The sequence below is a fragment of the Trachurus trachurus genome (assembly GCF_905171665.1).
Source record: "Trachurus trachurus genome assembly, chromosome: 20".
NCBI lineage: Eukaryota > Metazoa > Chordata > Actinopteri > Carangiformes > Carangidae > Trachurus > Trachurus trachurus.
In genome coordinates this window covers 10,169,298-10,191,728 of record NC_139911.1, presented here as the reverse complement: position 1 = coordinate 10,191,728, position 22,431 = coordinate 10,169,298, and the positions used below count along the sequence as shown (strand labels likewise).

The following is a 22,431-nucleotide window of genomic DNA, read 5'->3' as shown; positions in this document are numbered from 1 at the left end:
TCGAGGTGGATGTCCATGGATGCATCCATGCATGCGCGCCACCAGGCAGACAGTTGTGATCCAGACCTACTCAAATTTCAGACCCCCGGCTTCTTGCAGCGGGGCGGAGTTTAAGCCCCAGCGAGCTGCACACAGAGAAAACAGGCGTCTCCGGTGTGAGTCGTGAGATCGAGCACAGACGTGAGGGGAGGTGAACCTGTCGTTTACCGGATTATCAAAGATTAAAAGACATCCAGCTCAGCACCGGCGGACAGGTGGGTGACATGTTGGTAGGGCTTCGTTGCCCCTTAATTGTGGATGTGCACGCTCCCTTGCACACAGACAGTGGAGGGGTCTGTAGCCACAGCATGCTCACAGTTCAACTGAGCCTTCAAGTTCTCAGAGTGGGGATCATTGGATTGCATTGAGACAGTGCAAAGATCACGTTTATTTTTGGATTAATCCACTTTATCCACAGAGAGAGCTCGTTTATTCCAGTGGTGGTGTGATCAGTGACACTCCTGCAGGGTGTTTTTTTTTTGGCGTTAGCATGCATGTTCAGTTTTCCTTTAAAACTGCACTGCCCTTTCACCTTGATTTCAAGCCAAGGCTAGTTTCCAAATGTGTGAAAACATACAGTATATTCTATTATACTCTCATATTTCTGTTGTGTTTTTTGGAAAATATATCAACCTGAATGGAAGAAGTTGCCTATGTGGCAATTGTAGCTACTATTGACTTGAATGAGGATCAGCCTGAGGTGTGGTGCCAAGAAGTAAGCCTGTGACAAAATGTCAAATGTTACAGGCTTTAAAAAGCAAAGCACCTGTGTTAATGATTTTTGTGAATGAAGTGTGTTCCTCCCCCTCTATTTCCTTGCCGCCAGGTATCTCAACCTGTTCCCTTATCAGTCCATTATTGCAATGGTAGAGTGATTACAGCCCTAATGTTTACTGTCTCCGCTTCACCTTCTCAGACTGCACTCACTTCCACATTCAGGAGCAACTTCTTTATCTCTTCTCACTATGGCTGAAACTGAAGGGAAATTCGACTTCGCCATCGACCGGGGCGGCACCTTCACCGATGTGTTCGCCCGGCTGCCTGATGGTCGTGAGAGAGTCCTGAAACTGCTCTCAAGAGACCCCCAGAACTACAAAGACGCCCCCACTGAGGGGATCCGCAGAGTCCTGGAAGAGGTAAGATGACAGGAATGATGTATCAATACTATTGTAAAATACTCTAAAGAAATACACTGTCATGGTTACATTTGATTTGGATTGATTTGGTTTGTTGGATCAGAGGTCAGATGGAGGTTAAGAGTGGTTGCCTGAGGTGACAGCTACAGTGTTTTTAATGAGAAGTGTAGCTACACATTTAGTTTGAATCGCAGGCTTGACTTCAAGTGAAAACCTCTGGTAAAAAGCATTGTCAAGCTTGAGATTTTTTACATTTTTGCTTTTGCTGTTTATGTGAATGGAGCTGCTCATTTTGCCAAAGAAGGAAACTGTTTTGGTCAGTCATATCCTGCACATGAAAAGCGGCGTCATTGTTGGCGTAAAGCACCACTGGAGAAAGGAGAAAGCATACTCATACTCAATCCTATTTAGCCAAAAAATTAACAAGGCAGGTTTAATCTTTCGAATACATTTTCATTTTGCATCTGTCATGAAATAAGGATTTGCACCATAGCAATGATACATGTAGCCTTTGTAGTTAATTGGAGTAGATGGAGAAGTTGTGTAAAGATCTTTTGATTGTTAAATCAGTAGTTAAGCAGTGATTAACACCTTCAGATAAGGATCAGATTTATTGCTGCTGCATGTGCTCCTTTTGAATTGTTAGATAACCTGCTTGGCTTTCAGTGCAGCTGCCTTGTTTAAAATGTGGAGACTATTACCGTAGATTTTTGAGAGCAGATTAAAACATGTTTGATGACACATACAGCAGTAATCATTTCTAATATAACATGCAGTATCTCTAACAGAGAACTTAAATGACATCAACATGTTTTTATGTATTTATTGACAGGAAACAGGGCGGCCCTTTCCTCGCCAGCAGCCTGTAGACACCTCACTTATTGGCTGGATCAGAATGGGCACGACGGTGGCGACCAACGCTCTGCTGGAGAGGGAAGGAGAGAAGACTGCGCTCCTGGTCACCAAGGGCTTCAAGGACCTGCTGCACATCGGCACACAAGCCAGGCCAAAGCTGTTTGATTTGGTTTGTGATGGTAGTTTTCTTAACAAATGAATAGGACACACATGATTCAAATTTAAAAGTGAGTACACACATGATTATATAAGATATTGAACTACTTGACCCTGAGTTGTGACTTTATCCAACCACCTGACCTCAGATACCAACTCAACTCAAACATATTTGAGCAGATCAGCAGCATAATGTATTTTTAACGGTACTATATACAGTGTTTACAAGTAGCCTGGATAAAGGGCTGTTGTCCCTACAACATACTGTAAGGTTGGGTTATTATCTTGCATTACAGGGACTGAGGGCAGGTCTTGGAATTTGCCCCCAGACCAGTTGCACCATTAATGGTTTGACTGGTCACATATCTTTAAAGCTGATGCTCCGTTACAGAGCAAAGTGTCAAAAAAAATGCAGAAGATGAGAGTTGGACCCAGCCTCCTGTACAAATGTCGTAATATGTTCATTCTTATCTTTATACTACTGCCCTGTCCCGTTGTATCAGATGTTTCTCTTAATGGTCCACCTGTTTTGAATTCATGTGTGTGTATATTAACAGGAGGTTGCAGTGCCTGACGTGCTGTATGAGGAGGTGATAGAGGTGGATGAGCGAGTCGTTCTCAGGCAAGATGGCTGCCAGCTGCCCAGAAAAGATCCTAAACGCACTGTCACAGGTGTGAAACTCTTTCAGAGGAGAAGTTGTTGATTTTGTTGTGACATAATGGGGCCCCATCTCTTCCCTGACATAACACTTTTGTGCATACTGTAGTAATATGCCAATATGTTACATGCTAAACTAAGACAGCAATGCTAAACATTACACCAGCTGAACATCAACATCTTAGCACTGTCATTTTAAACAAAACACACTCATGTAAGTCAGAAAAACTGTTTCTGTTTCCAAATGTCTTTTAAAGTTTCATGCTGTTTCTAACATATCATTTTTTAGGCTTTAAATAATTTAAAATACTACATGTATTTGTGTGCTGGTGTTTCCCAGGGAGTACTGGGGATTCACTTGAAGTCTGGAGGGAGCTGGATCTTGAGCGTGTGGAAAAAGACCTAAGGGGAGTTCTTTCCCGCGGGATCACCAGCCTGGCTGTCCTCCTGCTGCACTCATACACGTCAGTAGTACAACTTGTTTCTGTCTTTTCAGGCATGGAGGCCTATTTATTCAAGATATATTTACTCTTTTCTTACTTATCTGTCTTCCCTTCACAGTACCCACAAATTATCAAGATTTTTTTTTTCACACTACTTGTTTTTTTGTGTCAACATATACTCTATTACACAATCCGACCTCTAAGTCTCTCCCTGTCTCTGTGGGAGTAGTGGTATGTATGTACACGGACCATGTTTAAGTCTGGTGGTGTCCAATAGCCTGTTTCTATTGTATACGTAACCCACGTGGTGTAGTGGGTGGGTGGAGGTTCATGTTTTTCTAGCAGCCTTTCTCCCCTTGGCTTCAAGTCCCCTCCCACTGGTTTGTTAAAAACCGTTCACATTTGGAGAAACAGCCTGTAGGAGTTTCTAAAAAAGTTTCAAAAAAGGAAAGAAACCAGAGGAAAAAAGCACTTGAAGTACTTAACATTTTTACTTCCTGTCACATGTCACTGATAACGCACATGCACACTTTTCCTCCCATTGGCAGGAATGTGATTTGGAGGCTTTTAAGTGATAAGAGGAACATAATGTACAGTAAAGCAGAGGTGGAATTACATAAGAGCTGTATGATTGACATGCACTTTAAATCCACTCCCCACATTCTCACCTCTCCCTTTTTCTCTCTGTCAGGTGGTCCGATCATGAGAAGGCCGTGGGCTCCCTGGCTCGTCGTCTGGGCTTCACGCAGGTGTCTCTGTCCAGCGAGGTCATGCCCATGGTGCGGGCCGTGCCTCGGGGCTACACCGTCTGTGCCGACGCCTACCTCACCCCCAAAATTCATCAGTATTTAAAAGGCTTCACCTCTGGCTTCAAGGGCGATCTGAAGGTGCGTGTAGTGTGTTTCTGATGTTCCCGAGGTCAGTTTAAAGTCACTGAACACTGAAGTAATCTCCGCCATCTGTCATTCCCCTTTGACCTCAGGATGTGGACGTGTTGTTCATGCAGTCAGACGGAGGCCTGACTCCCATGGAACAGTTCTGCGGGTCACGGGCCATTCTCTCTGGCCCAGCGGGGGGCGTGGTGGGATACGCCATCACCTCTTACAGCCAGATGGAGAAAAAACCAGTGATTGGCTTTGACATGGGGGGTGAGTAGAGGGAGGGGGGTTACGTTGAGCAAACACTTGATTGCACGGACTATGTGAAGAACTTCCTGCTTTTGTTTTGCAGTTCTTTGTTGTGCAATTCACTGTGCATCTACTGTAACTTGTTTGTTTGTAATAGTCCTTTACAGATGTCTTTTATTCTTCATATTCCTGACTTGTTCTCTGTTCTTTGATTCTTCCAGGAACCTCCACAGATGTGAGTCGCTATGCCGGCCAGTATGAGCATGTGTTCGAGGCTACCACAGCTGGAGTGACCCTGCAAGCTCCACAGCTGGACATCAACACTGTGGCTGCAGGAGGAGGGTCACGACTCTTCTTTAGGTCGGTTGAGATGCATAAGTGTGGACTACGTAAAATTGTTCTTTAAAGGGATAGTTCAACATTTTGGCAAATTGGCCCATTGCCATAATCCTTTTAGTCATCAGCTGTTTTGCATGAATTTTCCTCTAAAACAACTCTGTCTCGTAATGTTCTGTTATTATCTCATAGTGTGGCGAATGTGCAGGTCACAACTTGTCCACCAGAGTGTTTTGGAGTTGTTGGTTTGTGTATTTTGATGAGTTTGATGAGGGAAACCAAGAAATCCCATTAGCCTCCATAGCGTAGCTCTGAGCAGCTCACAGCTCTGCTCGGCCGTTCTAAAAATAGCTTGCACCGACCGATAAAGGTAACGAACCTACTGCTATGACTGTAGGGATTATGGCAATGGGCCAATTTGCCAAAATGTTGAACTATCCCTTTAATACAGTGTGACACCTGAGACATTCAGATTGTGAAAGAGTTTAAAACCTGGCACGGCTCTGACAAATTTATTTGAAATGTGATAGCAGGTCTGTCAGCATTTAGAAGCTTTCAGTGCTTTGATGTGGTAAGTGTAACCTTGCCAAGTCTCTAATGTAACTGAGTCAGTAGGCTGTGTACTCTTTCATAAGCACATGTCGTTTCAAAATGTGTCTTTCTTCCCATTTTGTGACATCTCTCCTTTTGCTGAATTACTCTCCTTCCCTCTCAGGTCAGGGATGTTTGTGGTCGGACCTGAGTCTGCAGGTGCTCACCCAGGACCAGCGTGCTACAGAAAAGGTAAAAGAAAGCTTGATTCCCTCCTCCATTCTCCCGGTTATTCATTACACTTTACACTTTCTATCTCTGTCTTAATTGAGCTATTCAGTCTACAACATTGTAGATAGTTAACTGCTCACATTTCCCACCCATCGTCTTTTCGTTTCCTTTCACTCCTTAAATGATTATCGTGCATCCAGCTGTTACAACCGTCATTCATCCACGCAAAAATCCAGACAAGCACAGTGGGAGTGGATGATTAACCTGATTTAGACCTGTGAACGTTAGAAAGTGGCAGAAATCCAAGTTTCAGATGATATAACTGAAGCTTTCAGTTATACGTTGGGGCTGTAACGTGTGCTAACAAAAGGAACTGTCTGACTTTATTGTGTATCTTTATTTTTAGTGGTGTAGTGGTTTGCCCTATTTCCATAACTTATTTACTTTAGACATCAAGTAAGCATCTCACATAAAAGCAGCCTTTAAACCTGTACTTTGAATCAGAACAGTCAATTCACTGTGTATTTTATTTTCCCAGGTGGCCCTCTGACTGTGACAGATGCTAACTTAGCCCTGGGCCGACTCCTCCCTTCATTCTTCCCGAAAATCTTTGGGCCCGGTGAGAACGAACCACTGTCCTTGGAGGAGACCATGAAGCACTTCCATCATCTCACCCAGGAGATCAATGTCTTCTTGTCCTCTAGCCAGGCACTAAATATATACTGACATATTGAGGAGACCTTCAATTTTCCTTTGTAAACTTTTAATGATGAAGCTCATGGTTTTTTTTTTTTTTCCTGTCTTTTTGAAGGCCAGTGCAAACGGGGCCGACCACTCGCACAAAAGGACGTTGCCAGGCAGCCAGTCAGAGATGAGCATGGAGGAGGTTGCCATGGGATTCATTCGTGTTGCTAATGAGGCCATGTGCCGGCCAATCAGAGCTCTGACACAGGTAATTTGGGTATTAAAGCTGGAACAATATATATTTGATTACATTTTCTTCACTTTCTAATTGTCTTTGGGTCTCTCCCTCACATCTTACACCCTCACAGGCCAAAGGTCATGATACATCTCAACACGTGTTGGCCTGTTTCGGGGGTGCAGGTGGCCAACATGCATGTGCTATAGCCCGAGCCCTCGGGATGAAGACTGTCTTTATACATAAGTAAGGTTTACGGTAACACTTTATTTGACGCCTATCTCTATAATGCATTATAACCATACTTATGAGTTATAATGCAGTTATAGCACTGTATAACTAGTTATAATCACTCATAAATGACCATAATGCTTAATAACAATAATCATAACACACTATAAGGTGTGACTTATAAGGTCAGGTATTATAATACGTTATAATTGTTAGTAACTCGCTGACAATGCCCACATCGATTATGCATTATAAATATAGTTATAATGTGTTATAATTGGCTTATAAACATGTATAACTATCATTATAAACAGTCATAAATTATCATAAGGCTTTATAACAATAAGCATAACACGTCATAGAGCATTTTATAATGGCTTATAAGGTCAAGTATTATAATAGAGTTATAATGCATATAATGTATGGTTATAATGCATGATAGAGATAGGCGTCAAATAAAGTGTTACCAGGTTTACAGATTGTTTTTCCATATTGTGTGTGTGCACATTCACCAAGAACAGTAACAACCATATTCATGGGCGGTACGTTTAGCTGTAATGTGTATGTGTGTGTGTTGCAGGTACAGTGGTGTTCTGTCAGCTTATGGTCTGGCTCTAGCTGATGTGGTGGAGGAGGTACAGGAGCCGTGCTCGCTGCAGTACGACCAGCAGAGTTTCACAGAGCTCGACCGGAGGGTGGACCAGCTGTCAAAACGCTGCTGTGACACACTCTGTGGACGTGGCTTCACCAGGTCAGACCCGCCCCTGCAGCCCTGTTAATAAATAAAGATCCATTATTCTGACAATCTAAGTACTAGATGTTGACATAAGCGCGCCTGATTAAAGCGGTCCTGTGTGTCTTGACCCTGCAGCACTCAGATAACCACTGAGGTGTTCCTCCACCTGCGTTATGAGGGCACAGACTGTGCACTCATGGTTACTGCTGCCGGTTACCCCAGCAACGCCCAGTCCTGCCGTGCTGGAGACTATCGCAGCGCCTTCACCAAACGGTTAGCTCCATGTTTACTCATTTGTTCACTTATGTCACACGTCCTGTCCTCACTCACTCATGAGTGAATAAATCATCACCTCGTACACTTTGGCTTCATGTTTACGGTGTGTAAGTAAACGCACCGCTAAGTTAATGTGTGGGTTTTTTTCTGTAGGAGATAACTTTAGTAAATGTATGTTCTCTCTTTCTCCTTCTCCTATGTTACACTTTTACTTTCTAGTTATTTGAAGGAATTTGGATTCACCATCCCAGACAGACCCATCATGGTTGACGACATCAGAGTGAGGGGTTGTGGAAAATCTGGAATCAAATCGGTGCATAAAACCAAGATGGGATCCGGACAGGCCAAACCTGTCACAGTATGTGGAGTCGCCTCACACAAGCGCAGACCTGAACATTTTAGATACTTACAGACATATATATGAACACATTCTCTCTTTTTGAACAGGATTTGTAACAACAGAATCAGGTTGTTCAGACATAGTTTTCATCACCATGTAATTCCCACTGGATAATATGTTCAGAAAAGTATTTGTTTTTGTTTTAAATTTCCGAAATACAAAGTTCTGGTCTAAAGAAAGCTGTTGATTACTTGTCATCAATGTCTGTTCTTCTCTGTAGGTGACCAAGTGTTACTTTGAGGATGGATACCTGGACACCAGTGTGTATCTATGGGAGGAGCTGCCATGTGGCCACAGCATCCAGGGACCAGCCATCATCATTGACAAGAACAGGCAGGCACTTTCATCTTCATTATAGTATCTGCTATTTTGTTCCACTGAATTCAGGATATTGAAATCTATTAAATATGATTTAACAGTTCCTTTGAATGAACAGTTTCAGATGCCTTCAATTGACTTTACTTAAGTATTCAAATTTGTGTCTTTTAAAGTGACAATAATGCCTGATTTACCCTGTCTTAACATCCGTGTGTGTGTGTTTGTGTGTTTGTATGCTCTTTCCTCCATCAGCACCATCCTGGTGGAGCCGTGCTGTGAGGCTCATCTAACAGAGGGGGGCGACGTTTGCATGTCTGTAGGCACTGACCCGCACTGCGCCCTGGGCACCGAGCTAAACACCGTGCAGCTCTCCATCTTCTCCCACCGCTTCATGAGCATAGCAGGTAACACCCACAGAGGGATTAGTGGAGAGGAGAAAAGCTGTTAAGGAGAATCTTAAATAAGGATCTTGTAAAAGCTGTTCAGTGTCCATTTCCTTTTTGCTCTACAGAACAGATGGGTCGAGTTCTGCAAAGAACCTCCATCTCCACCAACATCAAGGAACGTCTCGACTTCTCCTGCGCCGTGTTCGGACCGGACGGCGGCCTGGTGTCCAACGCACCTCACATCCCTGTCCACCTGGGCGCCATGCAAGAGACTGTCCAGTACCAGGTGAGGGATGGTTAGTAGTCGTGTATGTTGTCTCTCTACAACCCAAGTATGAGTGGCAGAGAGTAAAGTTTTTGTGTTTTCTTTTCTCTATGCAGATCAGATCTCTGGGCAACAAGCTGAAAGAAGGGGATGTGATTCTGAGTAACCATCCGTGTGCCGGGGGCAGCCACCTACCAGACCTCACAGTCATCACACCAGTCAGTGTTGACTTTTCTTACTGCGTCTTTGCTCTCCTCTTCTTTTCCTCTCCTCCGTTTCTCAGGGCCTTTCCCATTTCTCCACACTTGGCTGAGTGCGCTTGGTTATGTGCACACTTTGGTGACGTTTTGCATATAGTGTGCAAGCATGTATTTAGTGGCCAAGCGCAGGGGGATATTTAAAAGCAATCGGGACATACTTGACAAGTGAAGACTGTCATCTGAGTGCCACTAGCACAACTCCAACACAGCACAGCAACAGTCTCAATAAACAGTGCTGATGGATCACAGTCTCATCTAATCCAAAAGTTTCTTTATGCGCAAGATTCAAATCATAAATGTGTAAACCCAACTCCATAAGAAAAGAAAAACACACAGGATTAAACAGAGCGCAATGAAAAATATTAACATAAGTTATACTCAATAGAGAAAATTCATAATTAGGTGATAACAGGTCAAAAATGATTAGATGTAAAAGTGAACAAAGCCTAAAGACAACAAAACTGAAATTTAAAAATATGAGATAAAAGTATATAAAATATATGAGATTAAAAAGTCATAATTATGAGATAGAAAGTCAAATTAATTTTATTGAAATTTATTCAATGGCATTTCCCGAATGTTGCTTGTGGCTCCCGGTGACAGCAGACTTCACCAGCTGATGCATTGTGGGATTTATACTCAGCCAAATACCGCTCCGATGCCGTCTTACTGTAAGTGTGGGTAAAAGTGCAAATCAAGCGCGCTGCACTTTTGGTTGTTGGAGAAATGAGACACAGTTGCGCACTTACACTAAGCCCATGAACACGCACGTGTGATCGAGTGTGCATGTTGGGACAGGCCCTCACTGTCTTCTTTCTCCCTCTTCTCACCCCCAGGTGTTTAGAAAAGGGGTGAGCAGGCCGGTGTTCTTTGTCGCCAGCAGAGGGCACCATGCTGACATCGGAGGCATCACTCCAGGCTCCATGCCCCCCCACTCCACCTCCCTGCAGCAGGAGGGCGCCGTCTTCACTTCCTTCAAACTCGTCACTGGAGGGGTCTTCCAGGAAGAGGGTAAGAGATGAGGAGATGAAGTGAGAATGAATGTGAGCGACGGATGAAAGGAAGCAGCGGACAGGAAGCAGAGCTGTATCTTATCTGCAAGTTAAGATAGAGATAGAAGTATCAGTGCTTCTGGTTCAAAGTGTTTCTTTGCAAATGTACAGTATTTTTAAGCATTACAGATGAATAACAGGACTGAATCTTCACTCTTTGTTCCCATCATGCTTTTCTCCTCATCCCTCTCTTCCCCCATTGCATTCCTCCATCTGCTTTTTTCCTTCCTTCCTTCCGTCTCCATATCAGCTGTAACTGAAGCTCTCATGGCTCCGGCCCAGTACCCAGACTGCTCTGGGACTCGTAATCTCCATGACAACCTGTCAGACCTGCGGGCTCAAGTGGCAGCCAATCAGAGAGGGAGCCAGCTGGTGGGGGAGTTGATTGACAGCTATGGACTGGCTGTGGTCCAGGCCTACATGGGCTACATTCAGGTAAGTGTCGCCCCTTGTGAGTGTAAACAAAAACAAGTTGTTACTCTGAAAAGTACTGCTGGTGTTGTACCACTGCAGCTTTTTGTGTGTCGATGTCTCAGAGTAATGCAGAGCTGGCGGTGAGGGACATGCTGAGAGACTTTGCACGTCGTCGCCGGCAACAGACTGGCTCCTTGGAGGTGGAGTCGGAGGATTTCATGGATGATGGGACACCAATCAGACTGCGGGTCCAGATTAATGAAGAAGAGGTGAGCAGGGGGATTCTCCTCAGGATCTTTCAAAGTGTGTTCATTAAAGCAGAAGTAAGCGGAATGTTTGTGTTAATATAAGTCTTAAATAGTTATATCTTCCAACAGCAATCACTTATATAGAGTGTTTGGTCCGAAACACGGGTCTGTCAGTCACTCTGCTCTGCTGTAAGCTGAGGAGAAAACTTTCCTTGTATCCTACAACCTTTATCCAATGAGGAGAGAGAACGGCATAAAGGGGCGGTCCTCTCTGTGTGTGCAGCCAAGGGATGCGTGTGAATGTGGCGACCGGATCGCTTACTTCTGCTTTAACTTGAAAAACATTACAAACTTGCATTAAGAACTCAGGTCATTACTTAGTGTGAATGTGCAATTAAATAAATAAATAAAAACCTTGATCCCCACAGGGCAGTGCAGTGTTCGACTTCACAGGGACTGGGACAGAGGTGTGGGGGAACTGCAACGCGCCACGGGCCATCACTCTCTCTGCCCTCATCTACTGCCTGCGCTGCATGGTCGGACAGGACATCCCCCTCAATCAGGTAAAAATATTTTATTCTAGGAGCTGTTGCATTGCGGATCGACTTAAATAATCCAGTGTCAGCAAAGCAACTGCCAAATGTGATGTATTATATAAATGAACAAAAAATTTGACATAAATTAGGAAAATATGCATCATGAAAATTCGTTTGGACATGGCTAATCATTCACTTAATAATGCTTTTACTTTTTTTGTCCAGGGTTGTCTCGCACCGATTAAAATCATCATCCCGCCTGGCTCGATCCTCCAGCCTTCCCAGAATGCAGCTGTGGTCGGAGGAAACGTTCTCACATCCCAGCGAGTGGTTGACGTCATCTTTAGAGCGTTTGAAGTGTGTGCCGCCTCACAGGTGAGAGGAAAAAAAATGGATTTGGGTTGGCAAAAAAAGGTTTCATTTCTCTTGGGGGAATATTCTTATTATCTAGATTTATTGTCTTTGGATTGTTATTCTTCTCTCCATCAGGGCTGCATGAACAACATTTCATTTGGCAGCGAGAAGGTTGGTTACTATGAGACTGTTGCCGGGGGAGCAGGGGCAGGGCCGGGCTGGAATGGGCGGAGTGGCGTTCACAGTCACATGACCAACACTCGGATCACTGACCCTGAGATTCTTGAAAAGAGGTGGGACAAGAGTTTTGGTTCAAGTTTAAGTGTGAATATGTTGTTTCCAATTTTAATGTTTTGTTGATATTTCTTTGTACATTGGCTCCTGTCTGTCTGGTGTTTTCAGGTATCCAGTGGTTTTAGAGCAGTTCTCTCTGCGGACCAGCTCGGGAGGCGCAGGGAAATACAGTGGTGGAGACGGTGTGGTCCGGAAACTTATGTTCAGGAACAAAGTGGTTCTGTCTGTTCTGACAGAGAGACGGGCCACTCACCCCTACGGCCTCCAGGGTAAACTTTCTCACTAAATGAAACTCGATTATTTATTTGGTCTTTGACATGGTTTTGCATTTTCCTCATGGCAAGTGGTGTCTTTCTTTTACTATGTAAAATAAGTCGCTTGTGTCTTTTTCAGGGGGTGAGGACGGAGCAGCAGGGCTGAACCTGCTCCACAGGGCAGATGGCAGAGTTCTCAATCTGGGAGCCAAAACCAGTGTGAGCCTTCAGCCCGGGGTGAGACTGCGCAATGTGGATGTGATAACAGACATTATCAGAACGACAGCAATAGCTTTACATATTCCAAATAAAAGAAACCAAGTGTTGATGCTGCATGAACACTATAATTTGAGGGGAAAATATTTTATGATGTCCCGTGTGTATATGACAAAGACAATTCTAGGTGAACAAATATTTTTTCAGGATTTTGTATTTTTTCAGATTTTTCAGAACTAAGTTGTGTTGTTGTCATTTGTTCAGTTGTTGTGATGGTAGTAACTAATTATTGTTGATTATATGTATTATACATTTTAAATACCTATTTGGTACCTGCAAAGAAACTTTCAGCATTCTCCTCTCTTTGTCTGTCTCCCCCTACAGGACATGTTCTGCCTCTACACCCCGGGAGGAGGAGGATATGGAAAGGACGAGGGAACGACCAGCAGACCTCAGAGCAAGCGCAGGCGCTTGAATGAGACTTTCCTTGAGAGGGGCAGTGTATTTGAATACCGAATGGCCCAAGAAGGAGTGTGAGGAGAAATAAGAAGGCAAAGAGAGGGTGAACAGACAAGCCACAGGAGAGGAGGGGGAAAGATGGGGGAAATTACAGGAACATAAGCACAATGAAAGATGGACAAGACAGAGAGAGGATCTTTGATAAAGATGAAAAGATTCATTGAGGCGACGTAGCAACAATCTCATCATTAAACTGTGAGAAAACTAGACCTAGATGTAGACTGGCAGCTAGGTTACGTTTTCAGTAGCACTGTGATATCTGTGTACTAACAGATAATTTTATAGACGTAAAACAAACTGAAAAGTCTTAGACCTATTTTTCAGGATTTAAGAAAATATTCTAACACTACTGTGGCACTTAAATAAGCAGGCAAGGTTATTGAAATCCAGTAGATTGGACAAATCTTAAAGGAGCTATTTGTTAATTTTTGCTATTGCTACATAGCCAACGTTAGCATTAAAAGTGTTTTACATGTCTAAAAGAAACTTTCAGCCTGAAACTTCTTTCCTTTACTTGCCAAAAGCTGTCTCTAGGAAATCAACCCTCTCACTCTTCTGTCATGCATCATATGAAAGTTAGCATGATAAGCAGCCAACACCTTGTCTGGTTGGACTATCTTGTCACTTTTGGATACCAAAGTATTGTACAGTAGTGTCCTGAAGAAGTACCTCTGCTCAGAGGTCATATTATAACTTGTAAAAGCAACAACAGCTGAAGGTCCTCTCAAGATGCTAACGCTGGCTATGTAGCAATAGCTAAAACTGACAAATGGCTCCTTTTTAAAGTTGTTCACAACAAACTAAACAAGGCATCAATAACATTCCTCTCTGGGCCTTTTTAGTAGTCCCATTTTGCTTACGCATACTACAGGGTACGTTTCCAACAACAGTCTTTCTGACCAATTTTCCAGTTTTCAAATGAATTGAAAATAAATCCCATCTGTTTTTAACTGGAACCACAAACACCGCAACTTGTTGATGTACTATCCTATCAGGACAGAAAAATAAACCCCATTTCTAATGTAATGAGGTTGTCCTTTATTTCCAAATCATGTCTATGAATGAAAACAGTAGTTTCACATTTCTTGTATACAGCATGTGTGATCTATTAGAAGTACTTTATTACTTTCAATTATTAGCCTACTTTTGTTTGGTCAAATTATCCATGAACATTGATTTGAATCATTCAAATCCAATTCTCTTTATAAATGCAGTGAAGCTGTTCAAACGGGTCAGTTAACTCACTGCTGCCTCAAAATGTTTCACATGGCGTTTTAGTCACTCAGTCTTTGCAGTTTAAATTCAACAAGGCTGAGAGTCACAATGAGGCGTACATGTAAATTCATGAGGGAGAGTGTTGAGATACAACCCAGAATAGTTGTGTGTGTGTTTGGGGGATGGAGACGTGGTGTCCCCCTCCTCCTCCTCCTCCTCCCTTCTCTAGCTCAGGAATGATCGGGAGCAGAGAAGTGAGGATGGTGAGGGAGTGCAGGCATGCGTAGGGAGCTGATAAAGGGATAGTGGCCACAGCAGTGGAAGCAGCAGGAGGCTGACGGCTGCTGGACTGTTGATGTAAATCAGCTGCGTGTTTGTGTGTGTTGGAAACTTTAATGCAGATACCACGGACTATGGATCAAAGTTGGTTTCCTTGTTTATGGATCACAATTCCTGTGGTAAAACAATCTGTCATACTGGAAGGATTTTAGACACACCCTGCTGCAGCTGCTGCTGCCTGTAACAATATTTCTGTCTTTCCATTTGATCCATTGATTAATGATCAGCTTGAGAATCTGTTTTGTTATGGGACAGTGTGAGACTGTGAAAACAAGCACAAATCAAATAAAGTCAATCAAAATAACACCACCATCCTCAGCCAGTCTGGCAGTAGAAATGCAACTTTTGTTGGACAAAATATGACTCATACGTAGAAGACTCAGATAATCCAATGACGCTTGCAGGACAGGAACATGTGCAGGAAATATTGAGCAGAGAAATACAAATGAAAAACATGAAGTGTAAATACAATGGTATTCAAGCCCTGACTACCCCATACAGTAAAGTAGCAAGTTGTCAGCCAGATGTTTAGAGAAAAACAGATCCATGTTTAAAAAAAAAGACAAAAAGTAGTTCCTAAAAGTTGTTTACTTTTAGATCCCTACAGTTCAGAACAATAATATTGTACTGACAGCTTGAATTAGTTACTTTGCCTGTTAGTTCACCCAACTAATAAAAAATGTCTCATAAATTGTTACATTTTGTCCAAATATTAGCTTCACTTTGATCAGCTATGGCAGCCAGCAGGCTGCAGAAGTTTTACATTATGTTGTATATTTCTTGTTCATTTCTTGAGTTGAAACAATTGAAGAGTACTCAAGGGGTTTGAAATTAAATGCTCCATCCTCCTCTGAAGTTGCTGCTTCAACTTTCCCTGTAAGTAGCTGCCATGTAAATCTAGGGCTTTGTATTTACCGAGAGGAAAGACGCCACCCTGACTGCAAAGAAGTTGAAATGCATTTAAGAATTTCCTCAAGTCAGTTTCCTTGGCAGGCTCTAGATGCCTGGAAACATAAAGTGTGTTGGTTGAATTGTGCAGAGCCACGACAGTCCAGCTTAAAGACACACAGGGCAAAGCAGATAAACAGTGAATACCTATCACCTGAACAAATATGCTAAAAATTAGTGACATAAATAAAATAAAGTAAAAATCAACATGCACCAGCACCAAAAGAGTTGTTAAAGATAATTGTGCAGTTTCCATTTAATTATTGTTATCAATAACACTGAGCAGCGTAGTTGTTAAAATAAACAGCATTTTATTACATACCCTGTTAAACTCCAAGACATTCTTTTGATACTTTAACCCCTGAGCTGACCTTTCACTTCAGCTCAGAACTGTACAAAACTTGAACAAGACCACAGGACGATGGCAAGAAACCAACAAAACATTCACCTGTCGAGGTAGGCAGACATTTAGAAGCAATTTCCTTTGGAAGATGAACATGATGACAGTAAAATAGTGCAAATATCCGGCAGTGCAAAGTCCTTAGGAAACACGTCCCTGTGTGAGGTAGATGCTGGTAATAGATTGTCATGAGAAGATGCAGTATTTTTACAGACGGACTAGAATCTAAAATGGAGCCAATTTCAATGCTAAATTTGTCTAATAATTCTGAAACACCACGATACAAAACATTAGTAAACACCAGCATGGTAAAAGATGATTATAGAGCCACTGTCTATCTGATTAATATTCTGTTGTAGCAGCACAGAACCAATGCAAAGAGTCGACTCCAGACTGGCTGAAATATGAGACAGAAAAACATTGCAGTAAACAACTTGTTCAGAATATTTAACCATCTGAACAAAGAACCATCCTTAAAACCCTGACAAAGGAAAAATGTTTGATGTTTTCACTGACATTACGACACTTTTACCTACCTATATTCTGTTTAAAATGGTTGCAGGATAAACTGTAGAAAAAAAAAAATATATATATATATATAATACTGCATTTGACAAACTGAAACTCAAATGTATAATCTATAGCTAAGCTCATTGTTGATAGTATTTCACCTGGCTGTAAAATCAAAGACAATATCCAACAATACATTCAGCAGTCACAATAGGTAGACAACATTCAAAAGCAATTCTGTAAGAAAGCAAAATCATGCCAATAGAAAAAAACAGTGCAAATAACATTGGCAGTGCAAAGAGGTAGACACTTGTTTTGTTGTATAGCTGTTTGAGGTAGTTTTTCTCCAAATGAAAGCGTGTAATATTCCCCAGATTGATGCGTGACAAGATGGTTTTTCTCTAAAAATACTGAGCTTGAAAAAATAATAATAAAAACACTGGGTTTTAACATTGCTTAAAACACAAGTCCATCAATAGCAGTCTGCTGTTTACAACTTCACTGGAGCTGGAGGCAATGATTGAGACTCCGTTTGAAAGAGTTTCTGCTGCCATGCCCTTTCTTTGTGGTTTTTGATTAAACCTCAACCCTGGCATCACAGTGATGTGTGCTTGTGCGAGCGACAGTGTGTCTCAGTTTGTCTGTTTCAGTCTGTCAGTACTGAGGGTACCTGTTTAAGGAAGGCCCGTTCTGCAGGGCGTACTGACTCGGTGGTTGGTGATGTGAGGGAGAGTTCTGATTGGCTGGTACTAGGACATCAAATACACTTTTATTTGGAGGCACAGACTGCAACATGTTGTCCAGGTCCATGATGAGGGGAGGGGCTTGGACTGACACTCGCCCACTGGGGAGAATGGGCCAGTATGCATGACTGAGGAAGTGACCGGGCGCTACAGGAGAGCTGCCATAGCCGTAAAGGGGGATTCCGCCATGCAACGGCATTAGAGGACCTCCGTTAAACCGCATGCTGGGGGGGGCAACGGCATTAGGAGGGGCGTATTTGGCGTAGGATGTGGGGAGCTCCCACGGAGGTGTAACAGTCTCCCGTCTGGCTGATTTGTGCAATGGTGGCCTGTAGTCCTCGTAACCATCCGACCCCGCTTCACCATCTGGAGGAACACGCTTCCCAGACATGGACACTCCCTTCCACTCTTCATCAGAGGAGGAGGAAGAGGTGGAGGCCGGGCTGGCAGAGCTGGCGGAGGCGCTACGGGCAGAGGAGGCGTAGCGTGGCCGTGGGGGCGGAGAGGGCCGAGGGTGAGCCATCTCACCCCAGCAGTCCCTGCTGGTCACGTCCATGTCCCCAGAGGCGCTGGTCGGTCGCAGGCTGTGCAGTAGCGAGTCGATGGCGAACGAAGAGTCCAGTTTGGGCCGGAACAAGTCCTCCTGCGGTGGAGAGGGGTTTCCGGAGCGCATGGGTGGGAGTGTGGTCACGGGGTCAGGGGTCGGCTCGGATTCTGGCTTGTGTCCCTGTAGGATGTAGGGGGCCAGATCCTGGGCAAAGATTGTCTCATCCTGGCGGGACACAGCTGTGTTCTGCCTCTTCAGGAGCTCCAGAGGAACTCGGCTCAGCTCCACTGCCCAGAAGTTACCTTTACCCTGAGGCTTACCTGGGTCCTTCAGCACCTACAGGTGGAGAGAGGAGGGACAGGGAGATGAGTGTGTGACATCCCAGCCAAGAAGCACTGAACTAGTTTCACAGTTACCCACCACAATAAACACAATATCCCACAAAAACACAAGTTTAGGGTAATTTAATACATTTTCAACAAACAAACCTTAACAAAACAGTCATAGGAGGAGAGGTTGTGTCGCACTGAGTCCCGCCAACCCTTGTAGTTTCCTTTGAAAAATGGGAAGAGGGTACTGATCTCCTTCAGGATCTAGAAATACAAACAAGCAAAAATATCAGCAACTGTGTAGTACGACACAAACAGCCAATGATAATTGTCTATAGTGTATTTAAGTATATGTGAGACACAGTCTAAACTAAAGGCACACTGACATCATAACTTTACATACAGTTGATCTATTGTTGCTCAAAAACTACTGTTACTATCAAGTGAACACACAATATATTTAACTGTAGACCTAATGCTGTTTATTAAAATATAAATCAATGTGGCCCTTATAATTAATATAACAAAATAGCATAACACGTGCCTTCAGGAAGAATAGATCAGATTAGACAAAGCCTATAGGCTTAGTGAAACATGATTTTACCATGTAATGTATCTTATCACTTTCCTGTTACAGATCAGTGTCTGGTTTCACTGCAGCCCAATCTTATCAAGACAAACCAAGAATGGTATAGGGATGGTGGTCACTCAAGTGTCACCAAGAGGTGACTGGTTTGTGTCACTTTATAAACCGTAAAATAGCAGTTTCTTTATGTAGGCCTACTGTTAATTCAGTTTAAAGGGGGAAAGTCATGTCCCCAGAGGGAATACTGCAGATTTTGTAATAGAGTCAACTGGTCCAACAACAAAATACAGTGTAAACTAAAGTAAAACCAGCATTGTGGATAAAACACACCATGCGTAATGTAGGCCTGCTCATCATAACACTATGCACTCACACACATGAAGGATGTATTTTCACAATTACCTCAGATAAAGTCAATTTCTTCTCGGGGGACCTTTGGATGACCATCGCGATCATAGCGAGATATGAGTAGGGTGGTTTTGGATACCGCTGATAGTTCTTTTTCTTCCCATCGCTGCTCCTGCTCTTCTTCCTTTCGTTGCTCCATGAGTCCCGGCTGATAGTTTCCTGGTCACTGGGGTATGATGAGCCGGCTGGTGCGGTTTTATCCATGAAGGCTGTGGCACCGGTGAGATGTTCCGGACGCGCTGCGGGTTTATCCAAGCGCGGTGGCTGCTGAGGAACCATCTGAGCCGGGTGGTGAGACCAGTGTTGGGCTGGAGAGGTCCGCGTTAGACCGGTGGTGGGAAAACTATGCTGCGCATTTCTGTGGAAGTCAAGTTGATGGTCGTGGAGTTCTCCGATGTGGGACAGAGCGGGTGTTGCCAAGAGGCTGTGCTCCGGCCAGTGCTTTGTCATGCTGATCAGCCAGTGGGAAGATCGGCAACGCACGTTCGGACAGGAGCGCAGAGAGGGGGAGGGAGGTCAAAGAGTCGGTCCTTAACTTCTGGCAGACTGCTGGCTCCAAGCTGACTCTATTTGAAGAGCAAACAATTAACAGTTTCATGTAAATCCCGCTGCGTAATCGAGGGGAGAATGACGCGTTATCTGAGAGCTGAATGACTGATCGCCCCGGGGGTGGGGGGACTGGGCAGGGTCAGTGTACAAGGAATGGAGAGAGAGGAAGACAGTAAACCTGTAAATAACCCTTAAGATAATATCAACATGCCACATACAACGTAGATTCCGAGTTTGCTTTGGAAACACTGCTGAGAAGATTTACGCACGAAAGCTGATGGTGAAGACAATAGGTTAAAATGGATGAAGTTTATTTTCGGGCCATTCCAGAGACCAAATGACAACATATTGGTCTAAAAATATCTATTAAATTGTTAAAATAGTATTTAATATCAGTGAAGACTTTCTTCACCCGAAAGTGACACTTGGGCGCAGAGGCCAAAAGTAAATCTCGTGGGGGGATGGGGTGGGTTGCAGTAGAGAGGAGTAATTTCGATTGAAGCTTACATGCAATCAACAATTTTTGGCAAGCAATATACATGTGGAAGGGCTAATATACAAACACTAAAAGATAAGAAGTTGTCAGCCGCAATAATGGAGGAATTATTAGCTGTAAACAACCAACATAAAAATTTATAATTTGGCATATCTGGTGAATTGTGCCTAATTTAAAGTAACCCACTATTACTGAAGCAGGTTAACCTTGTTCCAGAGGGCAAGTCATGCATGTTCTCACACCCCAACGGCTTATTTTATTTTGAGTGTAGTTTACAAATTGGATTTGATCAGCAGATGCGGGGTAAATGATAAAAGAGGCCTTGTTGTAAAGCTCCGAGAGCGCACAACATTCTGGGGGTATTGTGCGCGCAGTGGGGTCTCACCGGGATTTTGCAGGATGGCACTCAGCGTTGAAAGACTGAAGTTTCGGGAATGTATGTCTTTTGTTCATGTTAACGCAGTGCTAATGTGAAGACCCTTGCTTCCCAGCAAGACAGTGAAAACAAGTTGGATTAGAAGGAACCCCACTGGCGAGCTGGAGACTGCTCCTTCCCAAAGGAGCTGCTTAGCATGTGACAAAATACGGGGGCTATTCAACACCATTTGTGGGTTTTCTGGCGCTTACAAGCTGCTAAGTGTTGTAGTTGGGAAGGACATTCACACCTTAGAACAGGAGCAATCATGTTTTCCCCAACTGTTAGAAACTGCCCCCAAAGTATCTCTCAAACAAAAACCACTTCACTCCATCTGAGAATCAACAACCTGCGGAAGATTTCTTCTGCATGACACATACACAGCTATACCTGCCATTGGCCCCTAAATTGTTATTCTAAATTGTTAATTCAGCCTCTTTAATCCACATCCCTAGTAGATACATTACATCTAATAAACTAATGAAACTCAACTGTCCTGTTTCAGGTGAGTGTACCAGGATCACAGCATATAAACAGACACGTGCTTTATATAGATGTCACGAAATCTCTCCATGCAGGCCGTGTTTATCCTGTGACTATAAAACTAAAGAGGATTGTTTGATTTTAGTTGTACCGGTGTCCTTTTAACGAGCAGTTGCCCTTCGTGTAAAAAGCTTACCACGTCAGTTTGCAGCTTTGGTGACTTTGGTCAGTGATACACCAATTGTCTGGGCTTGTTTTGCAGGTCAGATGGCTTTCCCAACATGGTGAGCAGGCGCCGCAAAGCTCCTTCACCTGCAAACAATTGCATGAGTGAGAGATTTTTCCCCTGCTGCTACTACACACGATTGCATTGTCACATACCGTAGTTTGTCCCCCTCTAGTGGTTTCACTGAGAATTCATCCAGAAGCAAGAAATCGATAGGCCCGCATGCCACATGTTCCCAGGACTCACCCACTCACTTGAGACCAGTATCCCTTCATGTAATATGTTGTCTATGAGTTTTTTGCTCTTAGTGAGCTGCAAAATTAAACATGTACAGGCAAAACCCACGTTCATTGTGCATGTTCATGTTAAAATCCTAATTTACATGCATTCACATAGTAAACTGCTACCAAACATGCTCATTTAAATACAAACTGTCAGTCTATCTCTTCCTGTCTGCTGGAGAGCTGGTTAATAGGTTTTGCCTGGATTAGTGAGTCATGCATGAGAAGAATGGAAAACCAAATGAATAGGATACTATCCAGGACAAGGCTGTTCACATAGGCTGATTGTGTCTGGACAAATCCCCTCTAAGCTGTGCTGGGATGCATCCTGATACTAAGATGGAGGAAAGTTGTTGTTTTTTTCTTCGGTGGCAGAGAAAGTATCACTGCTTCATTATTGCAAGAGTAAATACTGTGACATTTTTCCTTCCAGAGGAACCTGCTTCTTGCACACTCCCAACCCAATGTTATGGAGATGCTCACAGTGATGAAAAGTGACATTTAAAGTTATTATTATTATTCTCAGTGGCATGCACAGCTTTTTGGAAATTATACTGCTGCTGATTTTTTCAAATGTCATTTTTAAATGCTCTGAGCAGCATAAATTAACGGATATCTATAAATACAGGCACATAAAACCAAAACATTGTGCACAAATTGGTCTAGACAGCTTAATACCACCAGACGAAAGTGAGAATATATACTTTTCACTTGTCACGATGACCTTTTGACTGACTCGCTTATTTTGTCATCATTAACAAGCTTC

General features: G+C 43.3%; 2 protein-coding genes across 2 annotated transcripts; one reads left to right on the top strand and one right to left on the bottom strand.

Annotated features, from left to right (window-relative positions):
* Nucleotides 1-54: 54 nt before the first annotated feature.
* On the top strand, nt 55-14,205 carry oplah (5-oxoprolinase, ATP-hydrolysing). Its single transcript, XM_083995725.1, has 28 exons — nt 55-254; nt 956-1,175; nt 2,008-2,199; nt 2,744-2,858; nt 3,185-3,308; nt 3,979-4,174; nt 4,270-4,435; nt 4,636-4,774; nt 5,466-5,533; nt 6,051-6,220; nt 6,324-6,464; nt 6,565-6,677; nt 7,243-7,413; nt 7,534-7,671; nt 7,894-8,032; nt 8,295-8,407; nt 8,645-8,796; nt 8,904-9,064; nt 9,160-9,261; nt 10,140-10,314; nt 10,606-10,790; nt 10,892-11,038; nt 11,446-11,580; nt 11,779-11,928; nt 12,043-12,200; nt 12,310-12,470; nt 12,595-12,692; nt 13,056-14,205. The coding sequence occupies exons 2-28, from the start codon at nt 1,005-1,007 to the stop codon at nt 13,206-13,208; spliced, it is 3,933 nt and encodes a 1,310-aa protein (XP_083851851.1). The 5' UTR covers nt 55-254; nt 956-1,004; the 3' UTR covers nt 13,209-14,205.
* A 3,051-nt stretch (nt 14,206-17,256) lies between these two features.
* foxh1 (forkhead box H1) lies at nt 17,257-19,665 on the bottom strand (the record flags this gene model as incomplete). Its single annotated transcript, XM_083995127.1, has 3 exons — nt 17,257-18,228; nt 18,381-18,485; nt 19,210-19,665. The coding sequence occupies 3 exons, from the start codon at nt 19,663-19,665 to the stop codon at nt 17,257-17,259; spliced, it is 1,533 nt and encodes a 510-aa protein (XP_083851253.1).
* Between the last annotated feature and the right edge of the window lie 2,766 nt (nt 19,666-22,431).

What these genes read in the sequence shown, in the direction of transcription:
- oplah (XM_083995725.1), top strand. Translation starts at nt 1,005, where the DNA reads ATGGCTGAAACTGAAGGGAAATTCGACTTCGCCATCGACCGGGGCGGC. An exon ending in TCCTAAACGCACTGTCACAG is followed by an intron (nt 2,859 to 3,184) that starts GTGTGAAACTCT and finishes GGTGTTTCCCAG; the next exon opens with GGAGTACTGGGGATTCACTT. An exon ending in CGCAGCGCCTTCACCAAACG is followed by an intron (nt 7,672 to 7,893) that starts GTTAGCTCCATG and finishes TTTACTTTCTAG; the next exon opens with TTATTTGAAGGAATTTGGAT.